This window comes from Anneissia japonica, unplaced genomic scaffold, assembly GCF_011630105.1.
Source record: "Anneissia japonica isolate Jap-2015-1 unplaced genomic scaffold, ASM1163010v1 scaffold376_len1572418_cov194, whole genome shotgun sequence".
NCBI classification, from domain to species: domain Eukaryota; kingdom Metazoa; phylum Echinodermata; class Crinoidea; order Comatulida; family Comatulidae; genus Anneissia; species Anneissia japonica.
In genome coordinates, this window is record NW_022741166.1 from 1,158,450 (window position 1) to 1,183,941 (window position 25,492).

The following is a 25,492-nucleotide window of genomic DNA, read 5'->3' on the forward strand; positions in this document are numbered from 1 at the left end:
CATTTTTGAAAGGAACATGTGTTCATTAACTTTTCTCTTCCAGCTAGGAGTGCTTTCAATGAGACACTGGACAAGCTAGAGAAAGACAACTGCCTGAAGGAATCATGCAGCACACTGAAAAGGTGAGTGAAGCCTACAGCATAAATATACATTAGAAACAGCGTTCATGTCACTCAATTGAACAACACTAATCTTCTCTGTTTTCCCACGATCAAAACGAAAATAGATTACAACAAAATAAAGCTTAGTATAATCTGTTAATGTTTATATTTGCAGAGTATTTTTTTTTACTTTTGGCAGGATTTAAATTAAATTTGTGTTTAATGTAATCACTTACCATTCACAGTGAAAACTCTGTTTTGGGGTTCAGTTACCTATGTATATTGGTATTCTCAACAAGCAAGAAAGATAAAGATAATTTATAGTATTTCATTTTTTGATTTCATAATAAACAATTTAAATTCCTGGATAAGACCTGCCATAGTTGTCAAATTCCAAACTTGATGTTTAAAAACCTCATAAAAATTACAAAAAAATGCCGACATTGAAAATGCCATTGTATCAGACATATTTACCCCCTCCGCTAAGTAGTACATCATTCTTAAACCTTGATTCTAAGACCTGATGTTTTAAATCTTCAGAGTCGATGAGAAAAACAGAACTAAGGTTTTTACAAGGTACAGCCTTTGCTTGATGCTTCTAACATATTGTTGAATATTAGTCATTTATACTTTGCTGTGTATATATATCATTGTCATGAATATGTTCATTGTGAGGTTTTTTCAAAAAAGAAAAGAATAATTATACATTGCTTCATATTTATCTAAGTACAGTATTGTAAAATCTCTCCTATAAAGACTCTTTCAATCTTTTCATTTTCAGTTATATGTTATCGTCACAATGAAGCTGTGCACTACATTCATATATTCCTCTATGTGAATTTCTTTAAAATTGATTATCAATTGTATTGTATACCTTATCAATTTATAGTGCACTGTAAATAGATTTTAAAATTTATATTATTTCAGAATTACTCCAAGAATTTACTCTCTATCATTTTTTATAATAATAATGAAGATAATAAGTAATAAAATTCCTATAGCACTAAAATAGTGCATTTAATAAAGAAATCAAGAGAGATAAAATTTGAAACCATCCTGTGATAATGCTAAATATTATAATATCTGAAAGTTTAAGATAATTTTCTTGAACATTGTTGATAATATTTATATCAATTTAAATGTCATACTTAGCAGTCAGTCAGCATATTCTGACCGACAGGAGCTTTCATGTTGAATGACAGTTATGACTAACCACAAAATTTGAACTAAGCAAAAAATACATCTCACTATTTTTATCATTTTTGTTTTATAGACTCAATCAATGCCTATAAATTTCCATGTAACATAATCCACTGAGACTCTTTAAGATTCAGCTATGGAGCTAATTTTTCATTGACTGATATATTGTTTAACCATTGTGGTGTTGTTTTTATTATCAATCATTGATAATAAAAATAATATGTATTTACAATCTCTGTAGTCTGCAATAAGTTGTACTGAAATCATGAGATATTAACCACAATGTTAACCTATACATTATAACATGTTTTTTTTCATTTATTAATATTATGTTAGTATTATTTATGTCATTAATACAAAATGTGTATATTATTGTACCAACACATACCTAAAAATAAATAAAAGTTCCACTTGTCTTTGCTTAACATTGTCATCATTGTTATTATTGCCAATTTTGATTTTATTGTCATTATTATCATGTATTTTTGATAAATTTGTTTTTGTATTTTTTTATTTTTATTTTTATCATTACATGAACTTCTTTTACTACTATTTTGTATCTTTTATTATTAATGAGTGCTGTACTACCAATGCTTGACATTAATTTAGTTATTAAAACAATAAAGCTTTTCACTCAACATTTTTAATATCATAGTAAAATATTGTAATTTTTCTGATTAGCATTCCAAATCCAGTTAATTTGAAGATTGAGGGATATGCAACCAGGGTGAAAGGTCGGCTGGACCACCTTATGGAGGAAAGCACAAAGTGGGATAATCTACTCACTTCATCCACTGAGATGGCAACACAAGCTGAAAGGTAATGACATATTTACCAACCGTCTCGCATCGTGCGGGACGGTCCCTCATTTCAAAGTGATTTTGGATGAAACATGCATTATACACGAACACATGCGTGATTATAAATTTGTCACGCATTTAGCACATGTATGATAACGGATTATCATGAATTCAGGGGAAAATGTATTTTAAATTACAAGAAATTGGTTTTATTAAAAATATAAAAACGGTCATGCAGTGACTGAAACTTCAGTTGTCAGTTAGCATCAAACATGCACGCAGTCAGGTAAGTACAGTAACGTAAATACTTAATTCACTGACGCGTTACTAAAATTTGATTCAGTATGCATATTCATTTTTTTTTTTTGAGTATGGAATGTTTATTTTGAGTATGAAATGTTATGTGCTTCATAACCGCAAGGGAAAGGCGCAATATAAATACTCAATACCAGTACCAGTGTACAAAGTTTGGGTGCTCAAATTGAAAATACATTGAAACTCAAATTGTACGCAACTTTAATAAAAATAGTTTTGTTTTTGTACCCGGTATTGTCAACAAACACTCCTTGATATAATAATATTTATTTAAAAAGTTTTGAAATGCTCAGATCGTCTGAGCACCCCCTCCCCAATTTGGGCTTGGCCCCTCCCCCAGGCAACTGGTGCAGTCATCCACGCATTTCAAATCTCTCCAGGTTGGTAACTATGTAATGAAAATCATCCACTCATATGTACTAGGTGCTAAGAGATGATAAGACTAATGCCATAATGCCTGTCTACTTTGGACGTTGGTATTTCCAACACCTTTGCCAATTATATTCATGGTGTGCTTTATTTTTATGTAGAAAATCATTACAGGTGCTTTATTGCATAAGCTTACTCTTTCTTGGCTTGTTAACTACTATGTAAAAAGCTAATCCTGTCTATACATTCCCAGTAGGAATACATCATCAAAAATATATTTTCTTAATTAATCATTCAACAAGTATTGAATCTATGTGTGTGAAACAGGATCCAATAAGAATATATTGTGAGAAAATATTTTACCACAGGTATGAAAAATATAAGAAAGATTAAAAACATAACCGGATGCATATTTATTAGAATATTTTAATAGAACATGTATTCTTTGGAGTTGTCCTGTGATATGTAACTAAATATCAATTATACATGTATTAAATAATGCTGAAAGGATATTAAATATTTATTTGGTTTTTTTTTTCTGGCTTTTTTATTTTTCAGTAGCAGATACCTATAGCTCTACATGAGATAGTTGATGTAACTAAATACCATACCTGATGCCTCCTTTCATTAGACAACATTTTATGTTACTTACCAACAAATTAAAGTTAATTATTTCATTATGATCCTATTTGTCTTAATGACACTTGTGCTGATAATCTCTTTGCCTCTTTGCAGTGAGGTTGAAGTTGCAGATGACACACAGCCAGTCTTCTTACTGTATCTCTTTTGGTATAAAGCCGATCGTATCCAACTTACATTCAATTTTCACACAAAATAAAATATGAGACTTTCCAAGATATTACCAAAATAGCGTTGTCTTCACACGTTTATTGAAGAAGTTCACAAGATGAATATAAAGTATTTCATATGTGTATCATTATTTTTTGTCTTTTTATAGTTTAGTTAAAATGGAAAATCCAGAGGGACCAGGTAAGCTTCCAGATTCACTGAGCAGGCAGGATGTTAGATACCTCACAGGCCTACCAAACTTGAACCAAATCCTGTCATCCAGCATGACCTCCCTTCAGAAGCTTGAAATGCATGTAAGTTACCAATTAAAATACTTCTGTTAATGTAAAAATGATGAATCAGTGTTAGGTTATTTTACTTGCATTACAAAGCAGCATCAGCCAAAGAGGTTCAAAACTTATGTTTTATAAAGCAAGATCAAATAATTCAAGTTGAATTGCCGAGCGGTTAGTGCAGGGGTGCCACGACCTACAGCCATAATATCGGCACTGGTTCAAGCAGAACGCTCTGCTATGGTGCTGATGGAGGAACAAGTCTTCTCAGATAAGAACTATGAACTGTAGGCCCAGTGTACACAATTAGCTCATGTGCACTTTAAAGAACCAATACATCATGCGAGGCAAGTCGGGGTTTTTACCCCCGAGTACTGGTCGATACAGCCCCTGTTCTATTCTCATGCTAGGGTCAAATTTTCTTTCGCCAAAATGGCGAAAGTTTTAATTTTTTTTTCGCCAAATTGAAAAAGTTTTAGCCAAATTTAAAAACCAATAAAATTTCACAAAAAAACAGTTCCATAAATTAATTTCTTTCTTATTTTATATTATTCATTTGTAACTAGTCTTAAAGGTGGTAATAACAATATTAACTATCGAAAGAAACGAAAAAAAAAAAAACTGCACGATGGTTTAGGATATGTGGGACCGGTGGCTACTAGACCAGCTCTAGGCCTAGTGCTACGCATAGGCCCTAATTGGAACCCTAATTAATTACATGGGAGTATACTATAGAGAGTGCCTCATTTTTTGATGCATTACAAGCGACTGCTATTTCAAGTACTGTACCTTACAGTATAGTATAGGCCCTACCTGTTACTCTACAGCATAGCAAATGTAATTATCAATAAAATTGATGCTTTTATTGTTTTGACATGCATTTTCGATCCTGTGTACTTTTTCCTGAACACAACATGTGTTTGGACCGAATAATACGTTTTGAATTAGGAGATTTGGATTTTCGGAATACATGTATTATTTTAAGTAGTATAATAACTATGTGTTAAATAACGAAATCGCCGAAGATGTTTTGTTTTAGTGTTCTCTTTAGCGTGGGAACGATAGTTCCAGTGTGTCATGTGCAGGCACTGATTAGACTGTTTGCTTCAAAACTGCCCATGCATGTCCGCATGCCCAGAACGATTTATCTATCTGATTTTCCACATGAACTTGAGAGTGTCTGTAAGTCTGTACAGCACACGCGGTGAAAATAGGGTTGCTTAGCGAGGCGATATATCCGCTGCTCGAGATGGTAACTACTTAAGAAGAGCCTAGCCTAGATGAATATTTTTTACAGTATATAAAAATCATGCCATTTTTTTCTTCGCCAAACAGTATCTCATTTCGCTGTTGCCGAATTGGAGAGTGGCTAGTGTGAGCGTAGCCTGTTGCCCAGAGGTCCTTTGCATTACGAACCTTCGTAAAACTCAGCATAAACATCAGTGCAGAGCCCTCGCTAAACTGGGAGTGTATACAGCCAAAATCATCAGACATATCACATAGTGACTGTCCCCAGTGAATCTCCCTAGTTTGATCAACTAGCTAAACAATGATCTCCTTTTATAATTTTTGTCTAGCGTGAATCATCAATGTACGATGGGTTGTTAATCAGGCTTTCAATCTCTTTGGGGTACATAATCCCTAGTTACAAGTACCTGTTTGTTACAATACTATAATCTTGCCGCCCTAGCCTGCTAATTTTTACATCGGCTTCTCATGGTATTCCTACTGAGAAATTGTTTTCTTCATATGATGAATTAAAAGTTTGCAAAAGAATCGGTACAATTGATTCATGGACAGTAAAGATACATGTGATGTTACAGTGAAAGATATTCTACGTCCTGTTACCATGCGCATATCCATGCTATATATCTCCGGAGTGTTACAGGCTTTTCTAATGACTGTTTTTCATGGATATTACAAGGTGAGGTAAAGGTAGAAAACTGAACTCTAGGCTCAGACAGTGCAAGGCTATTGGGGTTTAGCACTACTCCAACACAGCAGTCTATTTCACCTTCCCAGCATATGTTGGTGCCAGTTTATAGGTAGAGAGAGACATAGATAAAGTGTCTTGCCTATGGACACAATCGACTTGCACAGTGAGGGTTTTTGAACCCTGACCTCATGGTTAAAAGTCCAAGCCAAAATCGTTGCGCCAACTGCTTCTATATTACACACAGGTCCGTGCTTATTTTACAAGGATTTACATTCTCACAGACCCAATGTAGAAGGGAATGCATGCCAGATGCTCTAATTTATTTGTTCTGTTTGTGCAGTGTAAGTCTGCATTTCTGACCCTGTCATACCATTTAATATTTATCATTCTTCTAGGATTACTTATATAATCTTAATTTATAAGGTGATCTAAACAAATTGTTAATTTGTAGTTGTTTTGATTTTTATGTTAGTGTATGTACTATATAAATCGTGATTAGATTTACATTTCACCTGAGTCCGAGTGAAACTCCTATTAATTCACCTCTGATACCTGTCAGATTGACATGCTATAAAACTTTTGATTTGATTTTGAGATGTTTAGCATCGTCTCCCAAACACATTCAACGATCTGACAACCCTCCCAAACTGCAAGTTTCAACTGGTTTATCGATGTAAAAATCCTCTATACATCATTTCATCCTCACATTTGTAGCTAGCTTAAAAGATGATTAAGGGTTACTCTCACTCAGCAGGGCTAAGACTTTGCTTCACATATTATGTGCTATTAATAGCTATCCACAGATCTTCTATGTAGATGTTTCACAACACAACCGTCACCTCTGCCGGGTGAATTTCCTACCGGCTACAAATTATCAACATTGTAGTATTACCTTCTCGCCTAGCTACATCCTACTTTATGGTGCTATTAAAATCTATAATCTCCGGGATCGAATGTATACGTTTGATTTACCATGAGATGACAATGCCCCTGATTTCCAGGAGAGGGGAAAAGCCTGGTCAATCTGCCATGAGGTTCCTATACAGTGATTTGTGGTTTAAAATTTATGTGTTATTAAATGATGTTGTTCTATTAAGGGTAAAGCAAAGCATGCCATGTGAAGATCAGGGAGTGAAATATAGGTAGATTGAAAGAGACAAAGTGTAGGTTAATGACATACCTGCCCTCTTTACTGCCATCCTATCATGTATGGGATCCAACTGTATCATATTTAAGGGCCTTGAGCATTAGTTTATTGTATTGTATTATATTACTGTATATTACTGTATGTTATAATTATTATTAACATTATTGTTAATTTCATCATTAATTTTGTAAGCAGGTTAAATTTTCATTTTATTTTTGTGTGTGTGTGTTTGTTAGCATCCTTCTGCCTACAGTTTTAGGTCTACCTGTGTCAGATTTTCACAGATGATTTCTGACTAAATGGAAGAGTCCTTTTTATTTTGGTGATGATCTGAAGTGGGGTGTGGAACCATTTAAAGAAATACACCCTAAACTAGATATCTCAAAAACTGATCTTAGGAGTGATGTTTTGCCCTACCTGACCTGTTATCGTACCGGATACTCAGTACGTCCCCAAATACTAGCAAAAAAAAAAAATTACAAGTGATTCAGGTGGGAATTGAACCCACGACCTCCAGGTATCTAGCCTGATGTCTTAACCACTAGACCACCGAGCTTGTGCTTGGTGACTGGTGATGAATCCAATCTCCTGGTAGCAGTGGGTACTGCAGATGCTATAAAGATATGAATTTGCGTCAGGAAAATATCATAGGAGTGATGTTTTGCCCTACCTGACGTGTTATCGTACCGAATACTCAGTACGTCCCCAAATACTTGCGAAAACAAAAAGTGATATAAAGGAAACTTACTGTTAAATTTTGGTAACGATCCAGATTCGGGTATTAAAAAAAATGTTTATTGCTACCATGTAAACACAATTTTTGTTCATCCATTGTGATATATTGTATTTCTGTTTATTAGCTTTTGATTTTGAGTTTAGTTTTTTTAAGTTCAGTTAGTATCTTTTTATCATGTAGATGGGTGACAGGCATTTTGTAAGGTGCTTCACAATCTGGACATCTCATAACCAAAGCATTTCAGGTCTCATAATGTCCAGGTTGCTAGGTATTAGTGGTGGAGTTGCTGGGGTCTGGATTACAGAATGTTGACATTTCCATATCGAATAATTGTTGTCTTAATGTAATTTTTTGGTTTTCTTTAAGTTGTACAGTTAACTAAATGGTAGCCTCATGCTACAGCTTTTTTTTTTTCTTGCTGTCAAATTTGTTAATTTTAATTTGTTAAATTTTTTTTCTTCTTCATGGACTTTTAGAAGAACAACTTTGTTGAAACAAGTTTTCCCGTGTTAAAATAAAGCTAATTATCATTATTATTATTATTATTAAAGTATGTACATCCCAACCTGAATAATTGAAAAACTGATCACTGGATCTGAATGAAACTTTTTAGAATGTTTTTTCATGGTGTGGTATGTTGGAAAAGATGCATGGAAATAATTTTCTGCATGGGAGAATTATTATGTTGGCTGAAGTATACGCTCTTGTCATTATTATTATTATTTTCATTTTATTACTATTATTTGTATTAACATTTATACAATAATTAAAGGACAACAAACATATTGCTTCTTCATGGTTTATGAAGGTGGGAATAGAGGAGAAAAAATATACTAATCAATCAAGAAAAGCATTGATGATTGGAGGGAGTAATGGATAAGAGACAAAATTCATCAATCAGAAGGATAAAAAAGAAGTAAAAAAAGGAAGTAGTCATGGGTTTTAATTTTATGAAGAATCAAAAGAATTAAAATATATAAAATTAAAATTGTATGATTTTTTTTTAATGAAATGTATTACTTTCTTTGTTTGCTCATAAAAATTTAATTGAGTTTCACTCTGTTAAAAAGAAATACCTTGCTTTACACATACTTCTCCAGTAACTAATGATATGTCTGCTTAAAATATTTTAAAGTTACTGTTAAATACCTTAATAAACTGACTATTGCTGTGGGTAATACCCCACAGAGAAACTGTCTCAGATGCCAGTACTGTGCCAACACTCATAATCAAATCTTCAGTCTTTGTCATCATTGAAGTAATAACATGTCTGAATACTACATAGGCCACTGCAGTGGTTATTCAAAAATGTTTTGAAAAAGCAGAATAATGACTGTAATTCCACAGTGCAACATAAAAGCAAAAAACAGAACTAAAATACACCAAGTTTACAAGAAACAAAAAAACAGTATGAGATTTCTACAAGAAGATAGTATTAATACAGTACAAGCTGCAAAGACATTTTGTCTTAGGGTACAGTATTTTGATAAAGAATTCTACAGCTGATACAACTAAAACCTAATCTAGATTTATGTACTGGTATATTTTTATACAATAATATACAATATATTATGAAACTTAACATTCCATATATGAAACTTAACATTTATAGAATTGAGAGGATTCAAAAAAATTTCACCTAGTACTTAGCCAATCAACATTGTTCTGACTATGATGATATTTATTATTTAAATTATTCACAACGTTCAGATAAACTTCGATTATGCTTTCTTGAAAAAAGGAGAAAGCTACTTAGTCTATGTCTTTTTTTCTCTTTACTTCACAAACTTACAGGCAGTGACTTTCTTTTTGAAATTAATGAAAGGAGGGAGTTCCCGACACTCTCCATTCATTTTTGCGCGGTGTAACACGCTTAAATTTTCTTTTCTTGGCCGTATGCCAGCTTTGTGCAATTCCCCTCCCCATTGAAACTTGTTTTCTTCTTTTAAGAATGCGCTTTTGATTCGCCTTGATTTGTAAATATTTATAATAATAATATTTTTCATTTTATTTGAATTAAGTTTTAATTAATTGCTTGACTACATTGATATTTTTGAAAAAAATTTTGAAACAGTGAAGCAAATCCAGGATAATCACATGTTATAACTCAAGTTTGTTTTTGTAACCTCAATTAGATTTACGTTGTTGTTATCTATTGAAATCCAAAAATATTAATTTAAAGTTGGTTTAAATCCACAAAAATTTAGGGCTCATTTAATGTTAAAGCCTTAAGTAACATCTGCCCATATGTGATGGACAGTGGCCTGGGTATGAACTCCCCTCTGAAACGATAGAAGATTTGCGGGCAGATCCTTCTAGTTGCGATAGATAGCCTAGCTTAAGGTTAAGATATAGATGTCATCCGCGGGAGGATTTAGGCCAAAATCTGTCAAAACTAACCTGACACATGACTGAACTTGTGCAGAGAAATTGGATTTGTCCATTAGGATCACGTCACATTAATCAAACCTAAAATCTCTTAGAACTACAATCACTAAACAACATGACATATCTCAAAGCTGAATTAATTCAAATTTTAGATTTTAACTGATACAACATTTCAATCTCGAAAATTAGATTTTTGCAATTTTATGAGGGGTTCTTCAGTCAATATACATTTTGTTTTATGACTGTTACAAAAAGGTTTTTTATCGATACCCAATTAGAGGAACTCTTGAATTTGTTAGATTTTTTTTATATATAGCATTGAAAATTTTGTCTGAACTTTTTAACTCTCTTTTAAAGTTTACCTTTAGTTTTTTTTGAAATTTTATTACAATTGTTTTTTTTTTTTATATTTAGATTAATTTTATTGTTAAATCTATGTTTGCTCAGTTAAACTTCTTAACATGCGGCTTTGGTGATATTACCAAGGGGAATGTTACGCAGTCTGTTTGTACTGGATTTTCAAAGATAAATTCAGTCGAAAAAGGACTTCAGTCTCATTTTGAGACAGTGCCATATGACGCAGCCCAATACTCTTCAATGTCACTAAAAGTCATCTACGCATGCGAGAACGTTGAATTCTTGTTGCATGGATTCTAGGACGCAATTTGGCCAAATCAAGTATGCAGGTAACGTACAGTAGGACACCCAGTAGGGCGGTCACGCATGAGTGATTCCGTTTTGCGTTGCATCGTCCAATAAATCAAAAGCTCCCTAATATTAAACATGTTTAATATTCTCACGTCGACCTGTAGATTGTGGAGTTTCACTCATGAAAATTAAACTATGATGCTTACAGGACTGGAACCCATGACATTGAGATTCAAAGCAATACTGTACTGTATTACAGTATACTTGTAATATTTTTAGGTATAATATATATATATTTTTTTTTTTTTTTTTTTTTTTTGGATGTGGATTCACAAAAAAAATAATCCTTAAATGTATGATTCATATGTTTTTATGTTGTATTTTTTTGTTGGCGTCGGTCACATCCGTTAAAACTGTTCATGAAATGTTTAATGTTTGTGAATGATGTCTGTGAAGGAAGTACTGTCTTTTACATTTGTAGCTTCTAGCTCCTGCAATGTTCCAAATTAATCCTTTGGGTGGAGTCATATTAATGATGTAGATTAATACATAATCCACGTTAATGTCTTGCTACTTTGCTCTTAAAAGCAACTGCTAGCATAACTAAATTCCATTTCAACCGACGTAAAATAACAAATTGTTTGAACAAACCATGAAATGCCCACATAATCCCAGCTCTACTTTACATTCTATTCTACGATTCTGTTGACGAGATTTATGTTATTATACAATATTAATGCCAACTGTCTATTCTGCTTTTAAACTAAATGTAACATTCTTTAATTTTTACTTATTAACTGTCATTTACTCTCCGAATCGTGCACCGCATGTCATACAGAGTACCTTGAAGCAAGGGTAACGTCCTCGTAGATGGCCGGATTTTGCCTCGACTTGTAATAGATAGAAAATTACTTATTTCTTAAAGACAACAATGTACATATGTATACCCAGTCTGAGAAGATTAAGGAGATAGAATTGTTTAAGCTGTGCTGTACCTAAATGTGACGGCAATGGCCTACGTTTGAACCCGCGTTACCATGGACTATCGAATTTGTAATAGATCCCAAGATTAATTACTTGTGAAGCTTGGTAACATAGATCGGTAGGTTTCACATTTGTGCTTTGTTACTGGAGTGAAAAACGTCCCAACTCTTACACTTTAAACAGTTGAGATTTACACTAAACTACACAACCTCCAGTCAAGAGCATCATATATAGTATATGCTCAGTAGTAAAATGCTGGATATTTTTTTGGCTATTCATCATAAATACAAATAGATAATTAAGTGTACTGTAACTTATTCAATTAACTGGTATTTAGTCGTAAGCTGTAGAAATAGGCAGTAGGGCAATAGATTTGTGTTGGAAGTTGAAGAACAGTTAACCCATTCCACAAATATATCTACATGTAGTTGGAATACAAAATTTATGAACATAATATGTACCAACATAACATGCGAACATCGGAAAACATTTTTTTTATGAAAACTGTGGTGAATGTTTGAATTTGATTTCAGTTTGTGAACCCAAAGAGAATTACATTATTTTTCATGTCATCCAGGAAATCACACCAAAGATGCATGTACTTAAAGTGATGTAATTAAATTAATGGTGAAATGACTTCTTAAGCCAGGACCTAGATAAACTTGATCGTATCTTGCATGTAACATAATGGTATCACGTCCCTACCTCACCGGTCTGTAATCCTGGCCGGCTTAAGCATTAAATTACTGTACAAAATTTGCAGATTCACAGGAAGTAATACAGTATGGAGATCTGTTTGAGAGGAGAGAACTGAATTCTTGGTGTGAGGGAGTCAAAGATGTACTTCTTGCATTTCCAACAATGAGGCACTCTCATCTGTTAACACCCTGGGCAGCCCTTAGTGTGATTCGGTTTTAGTGGAAATTGAAACAGACCTCGTTCAAAAGAGTTTCTTGTTAAGTTGATTTATGCTACACAAATCAAATTCCCCCTCATGATGTTTAATATGAATAGATTCTTTTGATCACAAAAAGTTGAATGAAGTTAAAAGTGAATAAGATTGTAATGTTTTTGAAATTTCATATATTATACTAAAATCATACTACTAGTATTTTTATTTTTGTTTTTTGTATGTGCATATTTAAACAAATTAATGTTTTTGATTCCATTCAGTAGTATTATCATGACTGGCAGGCACATATATCGGCCAGTGTCAGTCTAATAGACTATGCATCATCATCTCCATCTTCCTCTTGAACAAGAGCATTATCATCATAAATATCATCACTGCCACCATTATCAACATCTTCACTGCCATCATCATTATCATCACCATCATCGTCATCATCATCATCACCACCATCGTCCTCACCATCATCTTTATCATCACCATCATCATCACCATTACCATAAATACCACCAACACCATCATTGACGTCAACATTCTCACCTTCGTCAACAGGAACATTAACATCATCATTTCCATCTCTTTTCCTTCTCTTCTTCATCTCTACCATCATTCTCAACATTGATACCCTACTTTAAAATGATAGCCTCCCTAAGCTGGTACAAGTTTCAACCATTCTTATGTTTTTCTAATTATTGTCTAGCTTCTTATTATTGATATGAATGTAATAATATGCTTTACAGTGATTGATTTCACAGCCTATGATACATAAAACATTTTAATTCCATAATGTTATTTTAAAATCTTTCTTTGAAATCTGTACTTGTAAAATTGATAATTATTTCTTCTATCTATCTATGTTTGTCTCCCTCTACAGGTGGATACTATTCTACAATCTTGCAAAGGCTTGAAGGAACTTGAAGCTAGTACAGATTCCTATCTTACGCATCAAATAAAACTTATAGGTAAGCCTTCTACTGTACTCTACCTCTGGGCTTCCCATGTAGAGGGGGAGAGTAAGGATGTATGGCTTTATTAACCTATTGAAAAAATATATAACCTACCATCAATAAACTTCTAGCTTAGGGATGTGCTAAATGAAGCTGTAGTTTTTGGTGGAAAAAATGCTTCCATTCCAGGTGTATGGATTCAAATCCTCTTATAAACAGTTGTTTATTGTGTGTGATTTAGAGCAACTCCACTCCCCAAGGTTCATATGAGGCTTAGCTTGCAGAGCATTACTTCTATCCTCCACTTACAGTGATTCACTGTTGGATGAGAAACTAAGAAATGAAAGATTACTTCTACAGAGTCTCATAAAAGACATCTATAAAAGTGAGCTTGTGACCCCCAAATATCACCCCCCCACCCTATAAACACTAGCTCATCAGTAATGTAGACCTGAAGAACACACTTGCTGAGTATATTTTACTGGTATTGATTTTGTTATTTTGTTATTGCTTTTATTTTTTTTTATATTTGATTATAAGGGATTGCAAGTAACTATAAGACATTTTCTCGCTGTTTGTCGGAATTAGGCTTGTAACCTACCGTTGCACTTCATTTCCATCACCTTTTGTTGATCGCAACTTTGTTATTTTGAATTTGCAAGATTTTTTTTCGCAAGCATTTGGAAATATTCAGAGCATTCAGTACGATAACATGTCATTTAGGACAAACGTCCTTCGTATTATTATTCTTATTACTATTTATTAATATTATTGAATATACATTTGATTTCACAACACCAGTGGACAACTATTATATCAGCAAGCTTGATATTCCCCGAGGAAATGCTTGTAAACAAAACGATAGACGAAATTATGGGATATAACGGCAATAAGCTACAGTAATCAATCAGACATAATTGTTTAAATAAATGGATTGCGAAGTTATAATGAGTGAATCACAGGTTTTTCTTTGGTTGCTTGGATCAATTTGTGCCTGACAATTATAATATATATCTCGTGGGTTGAAAAGGTTCCAGAAATGTCTCGTAACCGAGGTCTGGGTAAAAAATTCTGGCTGCTTTTTAATGGACTAATCTGTATGCGTACTGTGTCTCGTACATCTTGTCAACTAAATGGTAAACAAGTTAGTACTTTAAGTGCATTTCAGATGTTGTTTACTAATATAATTCAAGTTGGGAGTACATTTTTTGAACATTATAATCCCGATAATATATCCAAAATGAATATTCCAAGCTTGTTGTAAAGATTATGTTCTCCATTTTCTGTGCATTTCAAAAACTGTCACATTATATTCTTTTGAGATATTTTCTATTTTGAGTCTTCCCTGTTTTAGTATTTATGGGTACGAGCTTTAATTTGTTGTTTTGTATAAGTAGAATGATTCAAGGTTTTAAAATCAAGGTGGTACAGGAGGAAGTGTAGCAGTTTTTTGCGCCCTCCCTTCCCTCCCCCTCCCCCATAATTAGGTTTGGGGAATGGGTAAGTTTTTGATGATTTGCATTCAAGGGTCTTTCTTTCCAACAAGAGTCCCCAACAAGGGAAAATATTTTTGGAGATGTGGAGATGTTATTCTTTGTAATGAACAATACCAGCGTACAATCGTGTCCAAGCTTGAAACTAGATTATTACTTACAGCGATACGCTGCATGCTTTCGCCTACCTGCAGATAGCTCTGTTGCTGTGGTCGGCACTACTAATCTACATTTACCGTAGCACTGCTTCGGCAAGCATTTGCCTAAAAGATGAATGGTTGTACAAGGAGAACTGCAGTCTCCTCCACAGAAAATGGATTGGAAAAATGCCATCAAGTTGGCTTATTGATTCTCTCTGGGTCTCTGTGTCAGCTTACTATAAACAGAGCTGATATTAAATATATTTCTCTCCACTGCTAACCAATATAACTCAATGTAAGTGTTTTTTTCTCTACTTTAATTTATTCCAGTTCCTTAATTTTGTCTTATTTTTCTCTCTACTTAATAAACAGCTAAGAAATCAGAGACAGCCACAGATTTTAGTCCAAAATCTCTTATTTGTGGAAAGTCAACTTGAAGATGATTAAAGACAAGAGATGATCATAAGCAAGAAATTCATGTTATGGATCAGTTGGGTATAAAGGTTTGTTACTGTTAAATACAGTAGATTGTGAATGGGGAAGGGGAGTTCCTAATCCTACTATCCTATAATCTAGCTATTCTTATCCATCCATGACGGGAGAAGAATAATGTACCCCATTAGTGTTTAGCATGATAATAATGATGCTATAATTTCTTTGAAGATACACTGTCTACTAACAAATTCAGAAAATCATCAAAAATGCAACAAAAATCCTCAATACCTTATTTAAGCACTCAAATATATTATTAATTTTCAACCAGAAATAAAAGTTTCCACTAATTTTACACACATTTTACTACAGTAATCCTTAAATTGATTACCAGTCAATGTAAGGTTCAATGCAAACGAATACCTCAAAGGTATTGTTTAACTGTCTGTTAGATTTCCATAAAAAAGTTGTCATTAAGATTTTTAATTATATGTTAATAACTTAAAAATATACAAATTATGCAAATAAAATATGGAGTTGATTTTTTCAGTTTGTTTAGCTCATGACAGAGAGTACGTTTAGTAACAGGTTTTGTTTCTTGAATAATCATGTAAACTAAGAGTGAGTTCTGTGTGTAGTTGACATGCTAGCAAAGAAGTAAGACATCAAGTAATGAACGTTCCTGCTAAGCCCTGCCCCTGGGATATTGTTAGTACGGTCCACACATGCGTTTGTGGGAAAACGTGTATTTAAATTGTGATACACGTGTGTATTCCTTGTCAGCTGTTAAGTTTGACGACACTTCGGAAAGGACCATTCAGTGTGAATTGGCATTACCATTTAGTTTGTATCTCAAAATCAATGTCAATGTCTACTAAATGATGTGAAATCACTGAGAATCTGCCCTTATTTGTGACATTTTTTTAAGCTTTCTTCGTTAATTTTGGACCGATTGTTTTTTTCCATATATGTAACTTATTCCTTATTTATTCAGCTATTCATTTTTAGTTTTAATATCAGTGACACATCGTCGGAATATTTTTAAAGCAAGATCACTTGTTAGCATCGACCGCTTTATTCAAATCCTGTGATCATATTTACTAAAATTATTCTCATATCAGAAAACATGGGTCGATTTTTACGGCCGTTTATTTGCGTATATATAGAATAATCAAGCTGTCATTTAAGCAAAAAAATCAACGTATTTCGATAAATAGTCCCGTTGGAATGTGCGCTTCTTTGGAGATGCTGACTTAATCTAACAGACATCAACTATAATCGTAAAGAATAGCCAGCACTTTGAGGCTCTTAGAGAATTCATACACAGGCAAAGTTGAAAGAAAACTGCATTTTCTCACCTAGTATTTATATATATATTTTTAAAAAACATCATTTTTGCATGAAACAAAATAATAGTTATTTCTAAGTTGTAATGTTAAACATGTTAAATTTTTTATTTAAGCAATTTAAAAAACATTGTGTACAGTAGTTTTACAAAATCAGCTGTGTGGTTTGACCGATTCACTGGACCTGAACATTATATCTACTTTATATCTGATTATATTAACATTGAAAATTGCATGAAGTTTGTTTTAAATTCACATTGATGTGTGTTTGCAGTGATACAATAAATTTGAAAGAAACATTTTATTTGTTTAATTATACTTATCTATTTTTAATTATTTGTAGAGAAGAATAAATGTGTGGTTGTCAACCTTATATGATAAATTTAGTTGATAATCACAAACAACCTTAATAACATGGAGGTACACATCCATAATAACATAGACATACATCCTAATTTTTGTCATTTTGTGGTTCTGTTTCGTTCCAATTTTCTTCATATTTACTCTGTAATGGTTTTTGTATTGTGCATTGAATTAATCAAGGACTAATTAGTCCTAATTGGATAAGCTGTATATAGGCCGCCTTTTAATTTTACTATATAAGGAAAATTTATCTAAGTACTATACCTGATTGTCCTACTGTCTGAGCTGTATGTAGGCCTTCTTTTAATTAGATTACAGGGAGCAGAATTGTTTAAAGTACTATACAGTACCTCATTGGTCTGCTGTGCTTAATTAGAGGGAAGAACATACTTCAAATCACCTCTGCTGTAGACTGTAAGTCATTTTTTTAAAGGGAAGAAAAGGATTCAGAGATCTTCTCCTATAGGCCTATTCTGTAGTTTATTTTATTGCTGGGAAGGACTACACTGCTTTTAATTTTATGTAATATTAAGACTAATTTGTTGTGTGTGTGTTCTAACATCTTGTAACATTTGACATACAATGTCAATTAAAAAATATATTTTGGAAAGTGAATACAATGATCAAATTACACTATCCTTACTGAAAAAAAAATGTAGTATTTCATGCACTATACACCTTCCCATTTGGAGTACCATGGTAAGGCCTTCAAAACATAGATTTGCCTAAAATTATGATGATACAGCAGAAGCCTAACCCATAGCCACCATTTGCTTAATCCTTACAAGATTGGGGGAGGGGAACCCCCTAGATACGCCAATAATTGACATTCAAATAATTTTCTTTCATTACACAAGAAAATTCAGATTGACTTTTTTATTGCTTAACCCTGTATTTGGTTTTTTTTAAATATTTATTATAATAGTGAAAATAAATTACAGTCTATAATTGACTGGTGTTTCTTCAATCACGATCTAAAATGAACTTACGACTCAAATTTCGTATCGAGTACAAATATACACAGAGATTCATTCAGTTTATTCAGTATTAGTGATATGTTCTCTTCCCATGTTACAAAAAAGCATTAAAAAAAATAATAAAATCAAAACTAAATATGATGAATCATTAGTTATTAGACATATTTTATAATGATATAGAGATATGATATATGATATGTTTCTTTACTATTAGGTCACTGTACGCTAGACCAAGCAAGTCAACGAGTTTAGTATGACTTGGTGCATTTAATTCCATAATATTCCACTATCACAACCTTTAATGATCGGTAAATTCCTTTTGTTTATACATTTTTTCCATGTTCTTTTCCTTACTATTAAAACTTGTGTTTGTTTTCCACATTTTATCGTAACGAGATTAGTACAACTTAGTAAATTTATTTCTGTAATACTGTATTCACAATCGCAACCATTGATGACCTGTAAAAACTTCTTGTTTATGTTCATTTTTCCTAACAAAACAATTTTGGTTCCTTTTTTCTATCAAATTAATATAATTGGGATTGTATACCCTTCTGTGCTACTTACATAAGAATATCACCAAAGAAATGATTATCTCCAGCCTAGGTTTTAGTAAGAGAGACTATTAGGACAATATTATGCTATATTTTATTTTGTTCATTATTTTTCTGTATTAGATATCTGTAGGGCATACTTGTTTTACACATGCCTTATGAATATCAAGGTTTTGCTTATAACAATTTAGGATGTATCTTATGTACCTATATTCCATAAGGCAAGGAAATTGAATAAAATCTGATATAGGAGCAAGAAAAAAAAGTCCTAATTTTACCAAACTAGTGTATTATAACTTGCCTTACCTGAACATGTGTGTAGATGGATATGTTGTATCTTACGTACTATATTCCATAAGGCAAGGAAATGCAATAGATTATGATACAATATATTATAATTATAGGTGCAAAAAATCCCCTCACAAAAAAATCCCCCCAAAAACCCCCATAAAATAGTGTATTATTACATGTCTTTATAGAGACACTATACGTGATAAGCAATGGTCGTGCAAAGAGAAGTTTATATATCTAACAATTTTATCAGAGACAGCCTTTAACCAACTAAATTATTCTAATCATCTGTGCTTAATTTTGCTATGATCTTCCGCTTAGTCAGACTGTACCGCCAGACCTAAATGCACTTTCTCCACAACTTCATTTCTGTTGATATACAAACATATTTTTTTCATTGTATTCGTAGCAATACATCTATCAAACTCAATTTTCCTCAGATGAAAATGACGCCTGCTTGTTGAGTAATCATATTGGCAGTGTCCTATGCTTCAAGACGTTCTAACGTACGCACCGATGCCCTGTTCCTTTCACTTGCGTGGACTGCTTTCATTGTGATTGAGATACTAGCGTGAATGAAATTGGATCGAGCAGATACAGTTAAAGGTGGTCTCACTTCATCTGTCTCGCATCTCTAAAAAGAATGTAGTACACACAAAATAACACATACATTAATAAACACTTGATGTTTCTAAGTAATCATTGGCAAGCAAATTATCATTCACAGTAAACCAAAATTCTAGTGAGTTTGATGTTAAGCATAGGCTTAAATACAGTATTATTTTTTTATTTAGATAAAATATTTAAGCCAAGATTATTGCTTGAAAAAAATCATGTTTAAGGCCTGCTTTATAAAAAAAGAAAAAAACCAGAATCAAAAGCAAGATTAATAATATACAAGTAATAATATTATATAGTGCCTTATCTAGGGATACTAGTGTACAAAATTTGGAGGTATACACATGTTGTGTATATATTAATATTAATATTATTATGTGTGACGTTCTTTAGCTTTTTATGATGGGACTTATTGACTTATTGTTAGGCTTCTTTAATTTGGTGTAATTTTGATCAGTGTTTTTGGTTTCATACTACCGTATGTGCTTTAATTAAATTATTATGTTATTGTCGTTAAATTTTATTGTTATTAATATTATTTATTATCAGTATAAATATATAAATAATATACAAAGCATGTAAAGGAGAAAGGGTTCTAATGATCTGGATAAAGTCTAAGAACCCTAAGGAATGCTTTTAGAACTACTCGGTTTTTGTACTCAAGAGAGAGAAATACAAATTTAGTATAAATATATAAAATATACAAAGATAATGGGTCCTAAGAATCTGGTTGGAAAAAAAACCAAAAAAAAACAAAAAAACATAATGAATGCTTTTAAAACTAATTAGAGCAATAGCCAGATTTAGTATAAATATATAAATAATATACAAAAGAGAAATGATCCTAAGAATCTGGTTGAATGAAGTAAAAAAAAAACATAAGGACGGCTTTTAGAACTACTCGGAGAGAAAAATAGAGAGATTTTATTGGTGACTCTTGATAGGCTGACTTGTACGGGTGAGTGTTTGGATACTCATGGGGCCTACGTCGAGACAACTGCTTAATGTCTATGTCATTTACACCTCTGGATTACAAGAAAGACCATAAAAATGCTTAATAAATAAATTAATATAACAAGTGCTGGACTGGTATTCATCACCAGGGCAATGATGCATTTTATTTCTCCCTACCCTGCCGTAAATTCTCTAGGCCCAAAGCTTGCTGTCATATAACCGTTTTATTACTATTGTTATCACTTGAAATAATGTTTTGAATCCCTAGGTATAAATCCCAATTGTTTTGCATCATAAATCAGGGATGAGTTTGTTTTTTATTAAATGAAAAATACAAAAGTTTTGTCTTTTAAATATAAATGGGAATGGGGTTGGTACATTGTTCGGGGATGTGTTTCTAAATACATCGGCCTAATAAAAATATTATGATGATAGTGAAGCACTTGTAATTCGCCTTTTATCTAGAAAAACTTATTCTGAGCTACAATATAGCATTTAATTATTGTTAGTGTCCTTATCAAGTGTGCAATTTGATGATAACATTAATAATTATTATCATTATCAATTATTTAATAATAATAAAGTACTTAATAGTATTGTTATTAATATTTCAATTACCTTTTTATTTAAAAGTTATGTTTTATCATAATTATTACGATTATTATGAATATTATGATTATTAATAAATGGTCATTTTCTTTAAGACGTGTTGATCCCTGAAATTAAGAAATTGTCAATATGCTCCCTGAATCAAAGTGATGTAAACAAAACTGCATATGAACCTTTCATCAAGTACACCTATGTTTGACCCTTTGGTAAACACATCTAAGCAATTACCTCTCATCATTGTTGTCCACTATCATACCTTTAAGAAACTCACTCATTTTCAGCCATTTACCCACATTTCGAGACTGTCCCTGAAGCATGTAAATCTAAACAAACAGGAGACCCATCTGTCATCATACGCCACTGATGCCGACCCCATGCCATAAACTCACCGCCAGCTCTAACATACTCCCCCATGTTAATTTTATTCAAGGCGTCTAACGGTCTGTCCTTAGCCAGCTAGTTAAGAATGCTAAACCCAAAATGTTCCAAAAAGAGAAGATTATCTACGACCTTTTACTAAGTAGACAAAATTAGATGTTCTGTTAACCAAAATACATTAGTAACGTTCACATTATTGGATGGTGTAAATGTATCTTCAAATGTTTTTTGATCCAAAGTTAATTAACAATAGGCAATTACATTATAGTTATAGAAAAAAGTGCATCAACTCATCCCAGATCACATTTTGTGCTCTTGTTACTTTATTTTAGTATTCCCCAGGTAATGTAAAAAGAGAAGTGGAAAACTACTACAGTACTGTGTATACCATGCAATGAACATAATGCTTCCACAATCAGCAACAAAGTATTAGATAAGGGGGTGGGGAAGAATTTGTCATGTTTGTTTAAAATTGCTACAATAGATAAACCACCAAAATATTAAATTTGCTCATTTAATATAGGCTTACTGTGTTTATTTATCTTATAGACATAAAACATTAAATTCAATAATAGTCTTCAATAAAAAAAAAATAATAATTAATATTATTAATACAATTTTGTTTCATTTTAATCAATTCAAATCAGTGAATCAATCTTCTACTAATATTTTAAATATCATACTAATTAATTATTTTACTAACAGACAAAAAAATGTATAAAGAAAATATGGAGTAATCAGCGTAGCAAGCAAGCAAAACATAAGATGCCTACCTTTACAATTACCAAAAAAATCAAGTGAACTAGTTAAAAATCTAGAATTTTAATCAGGAGGTGGTATCCTCTTGAACCTGCATCGTGCGGTACACATTAAACGAGAAAACTTCCATTCCGTGAAAAACATGCATTTCAATCGAAGGTGATTAAATTGAATGATTGCCCCAATTTCTCACGGAAATGATGTACACGGACCAAAGTTCGCACAGAAAGCACTTTCTAGCAATTTAAATGATTTTAAGGTAAATTTATACTGCATATCTAGACCTACAATGTTACTCTTGACATTTAAGTATAAACTTAGCAAAAGGCATTAGCAGCCTTATTTTACCATAAAAACATCTCGACTCCTGTATATGCAACCTATGTTACGTTGGTACCTAAGAGCTTAGGACATGTGTAACACGGATTGAACTGGTTCATTGTAAAGTTGATATTGAGTGTGCTATTTCAGTAGCCATTTAATTTATTTGTTAGTTTGCCTTCAGGGTCCCAAATGTTTAATAGATGGATTACAAGATCTCAAATAAATCCACGGGTTAATGGAATCATTAATCAATCAAATCTATCAACCAACCAATCAATTAATCAATTAATCTACCTTTCAATCAGTCAATCAATTAATTAATCAATCAATCAGTAAATCAGTTAATCAATTATTCAATCATGTCTTTAAAAAAAATGGCATATTTATAAAATATTGTACAATATTCTATGTATTCATTCATTTATACAAATCTATTTCATAATAAAGGCATTATGGTGATGGTTTTTTAAGCACCCTTCAATCAATCAATCAATCAATCTATTAATCAATCAATCAGTTAATCGATCGTTTATTAAATTATTCAATCATGTCTTAAACTGAAATGGCATACTTATAAAATATTTTACAATATTCTGTGGATTCATTCATTTGTACAAATCTATGTTTCATAAAAGGTATTATGGTGATGGTTGTTTTATCTATTTAGAATAAAATTGTTATTGTTGTTATTATTAAAACATAAAAATCTGAAATATAAGCCTAACAGTATTAGAATAACGTTAAGATAAAATATGATGTATGCTAAACTCAGATAAGTTAATAAAAAATAATTATATAGAATATTATAATAAAATGAATTTTATTAACTTTTAATTAAATATTTTGAAAAATTTGTTATATTTATTTTATTGTTTTTAAGCCAATAACTAATTATCATTGGACTGTACATACTGTATTACAAAATACATTACATAAATACAAAAATGTCATCATAAAATAAATGGATACTTAAAAACACAATTATAGAAGTATTCTTTATTCTTGTTCATAAGTCACTCCCAACTGCAGCTTACTGGGAGAGCTGAAGCAAGGAAACCCTAAAAATGAGAAAACCTCAAAAGCTTAATTTTATTATTATTCTTGCAAGGTTGGGGTGGTGTCTGTCCAAGCAGATTATAACATAAAAACTTTACATGACAGGCAGTGGCAGATTCAGTGGGTGGGGAGGGGGAGGCAGCCAGCCTGGGCCCCTCCTAAATTTGTGGATATTATTTAAAAAAATTTAGGAAAACAAAATTATATCCAAGTCTGAGATTACCACATCTATAGCCATAGCCAAGCCAAGCCAACCATGGTGGGGCTGAGGTGATCTAGACCCTTAATCTGTGCAAGTCTCTCCCTGGGCCCTTCTTATTCCTGGATCTGCCACTGAAAAGGACTTTAAAAAAATTCTAATTGTCCTAAGTAACAACAGAGCTTCTTACCATGTATGATCAATTTCAACTGCCTCCTAACATTTTATTACCCTACTACTATCAAACCATAGCATTGTGGTTTTCCATTGGTTGGCATATCACAAACATTTCCATGAAACAGACATGCAAGGAGGTCTATCTGTAACCACCACAAGATCACCCACAACATAGGAACCATTGTTAGTTTCCCACCCTCCATCCCTTCGGATTTTGCAAGTGGTGGTCCATGTGAAATTTCAGTGTAATTGAATTTAAAGTTATATTTTTTTTTATGCAAATCACATAGTTTATTAATCTTGCTACATTATGCTTCAGTTTATAGAAATGCCACTATACTACCCCCTCTTTCCTATCTATTGTAAGAAAAACCATCCATTAAATATGTATTCATCAAATTCAAAGCCAAAAATTCACTCAAAATTCAAGAGTATGCTATCCAAATCATTCAATACAAAACACCAAGCAAAAAATGAATCTTCAATCAAAAATAAAATAATTGAATCCAAACCAAGACCACTCGATCACACCTTAAACCATTCATTGATGGTATGATGTTTAATTTTTTATTGAATGAAATGTCTGGCTTTAGATTAAATGGTTTCGGTTTTCATTATTTTTGGCAAAGTTAGCAATCCATCCAAAAAAAGCAATGATAAACCAATTGTAAAAAAAAAACATATACAGCTTTACTTAGTGCACTGATTTCAAAGAGAAATGAAACTATTGAGAATTAAATCATTCGCAGAAGAATTATGTGCCAGGTTAAAGTGGTAGATTGCTATAAACTTGGACCTTATGATAACCCTCTTACAAACAAATAGAATTGGTACCATGGGAGATGTCAACAAACTCAAACATCTGTTGAAAATATGTTCTTTATCTTTTATGACATAATTCTTTGATCTTAATGAAACCAAGTCTAGATACCCTGAATTTAAGAATGAAGTCCCCCCCCCCCCCCGTGTTTAAAATTGAACACTATTTGGTTGACTCCGCACTAAGCTTGGAAGCCAGCTTTATATGATGTAAGTATACTCTCATGGGTACAAAACTAAAACATAAAGAATTTTACATAACATGCTTATTTATACTTGTTATTGTCTTGTACAGATATTGCCAACACATTAATTTCTAGACTAGCAGTTAAATATTAAATCTATAGACTATATTAATACATTAATGGCATTACATTAAAAAATCTTTATACAGTATATATAGAAATAATATATTTATTTTTAGTGTTAATAATGATGGT

The 25,492-nt window shown here is 32.3% G+C and overlaps 1 protein-coding gene and 1 non-coding gene across 2 annotated transcripts in view; one reads left to right on the forward strand and one right to left on the reverse strand.

The window, feature by feature from the left end:
• The window catches only part of LOC117118632, a gene marked incomplete in the record, with an annotated part of 22,959 nt that extends 5,012 nt beyond the window's left edge, over positions 1-17,947 (forward strand). Inside the window, 6 exon segments of the mRNA XM_033263283.1 lie at positions 44-122; positions 642-677; positions 1,983-2,120; positions 3,744-3,888; positions 13,491-13,578; positions 15,569-17,947. Of these exon segments, the coding sequence (XP_033119174.1) occupies positions 44-122; positions 642-677; positions 1,983-2,120; positions 3,744-3,888; positions 13,491-13,578; positions 15,569-15,633 (551 nt within the window).
• On the reverse strand, positions 7,434-7,506 carry Trnas-aga. Its single transcript has one exon. It is a non-coding gene; the product is annotated as a tRNA-Ser (tRNA).
• Positions 17,948-25,492: the final 7,545 nt, after the last annotated feature.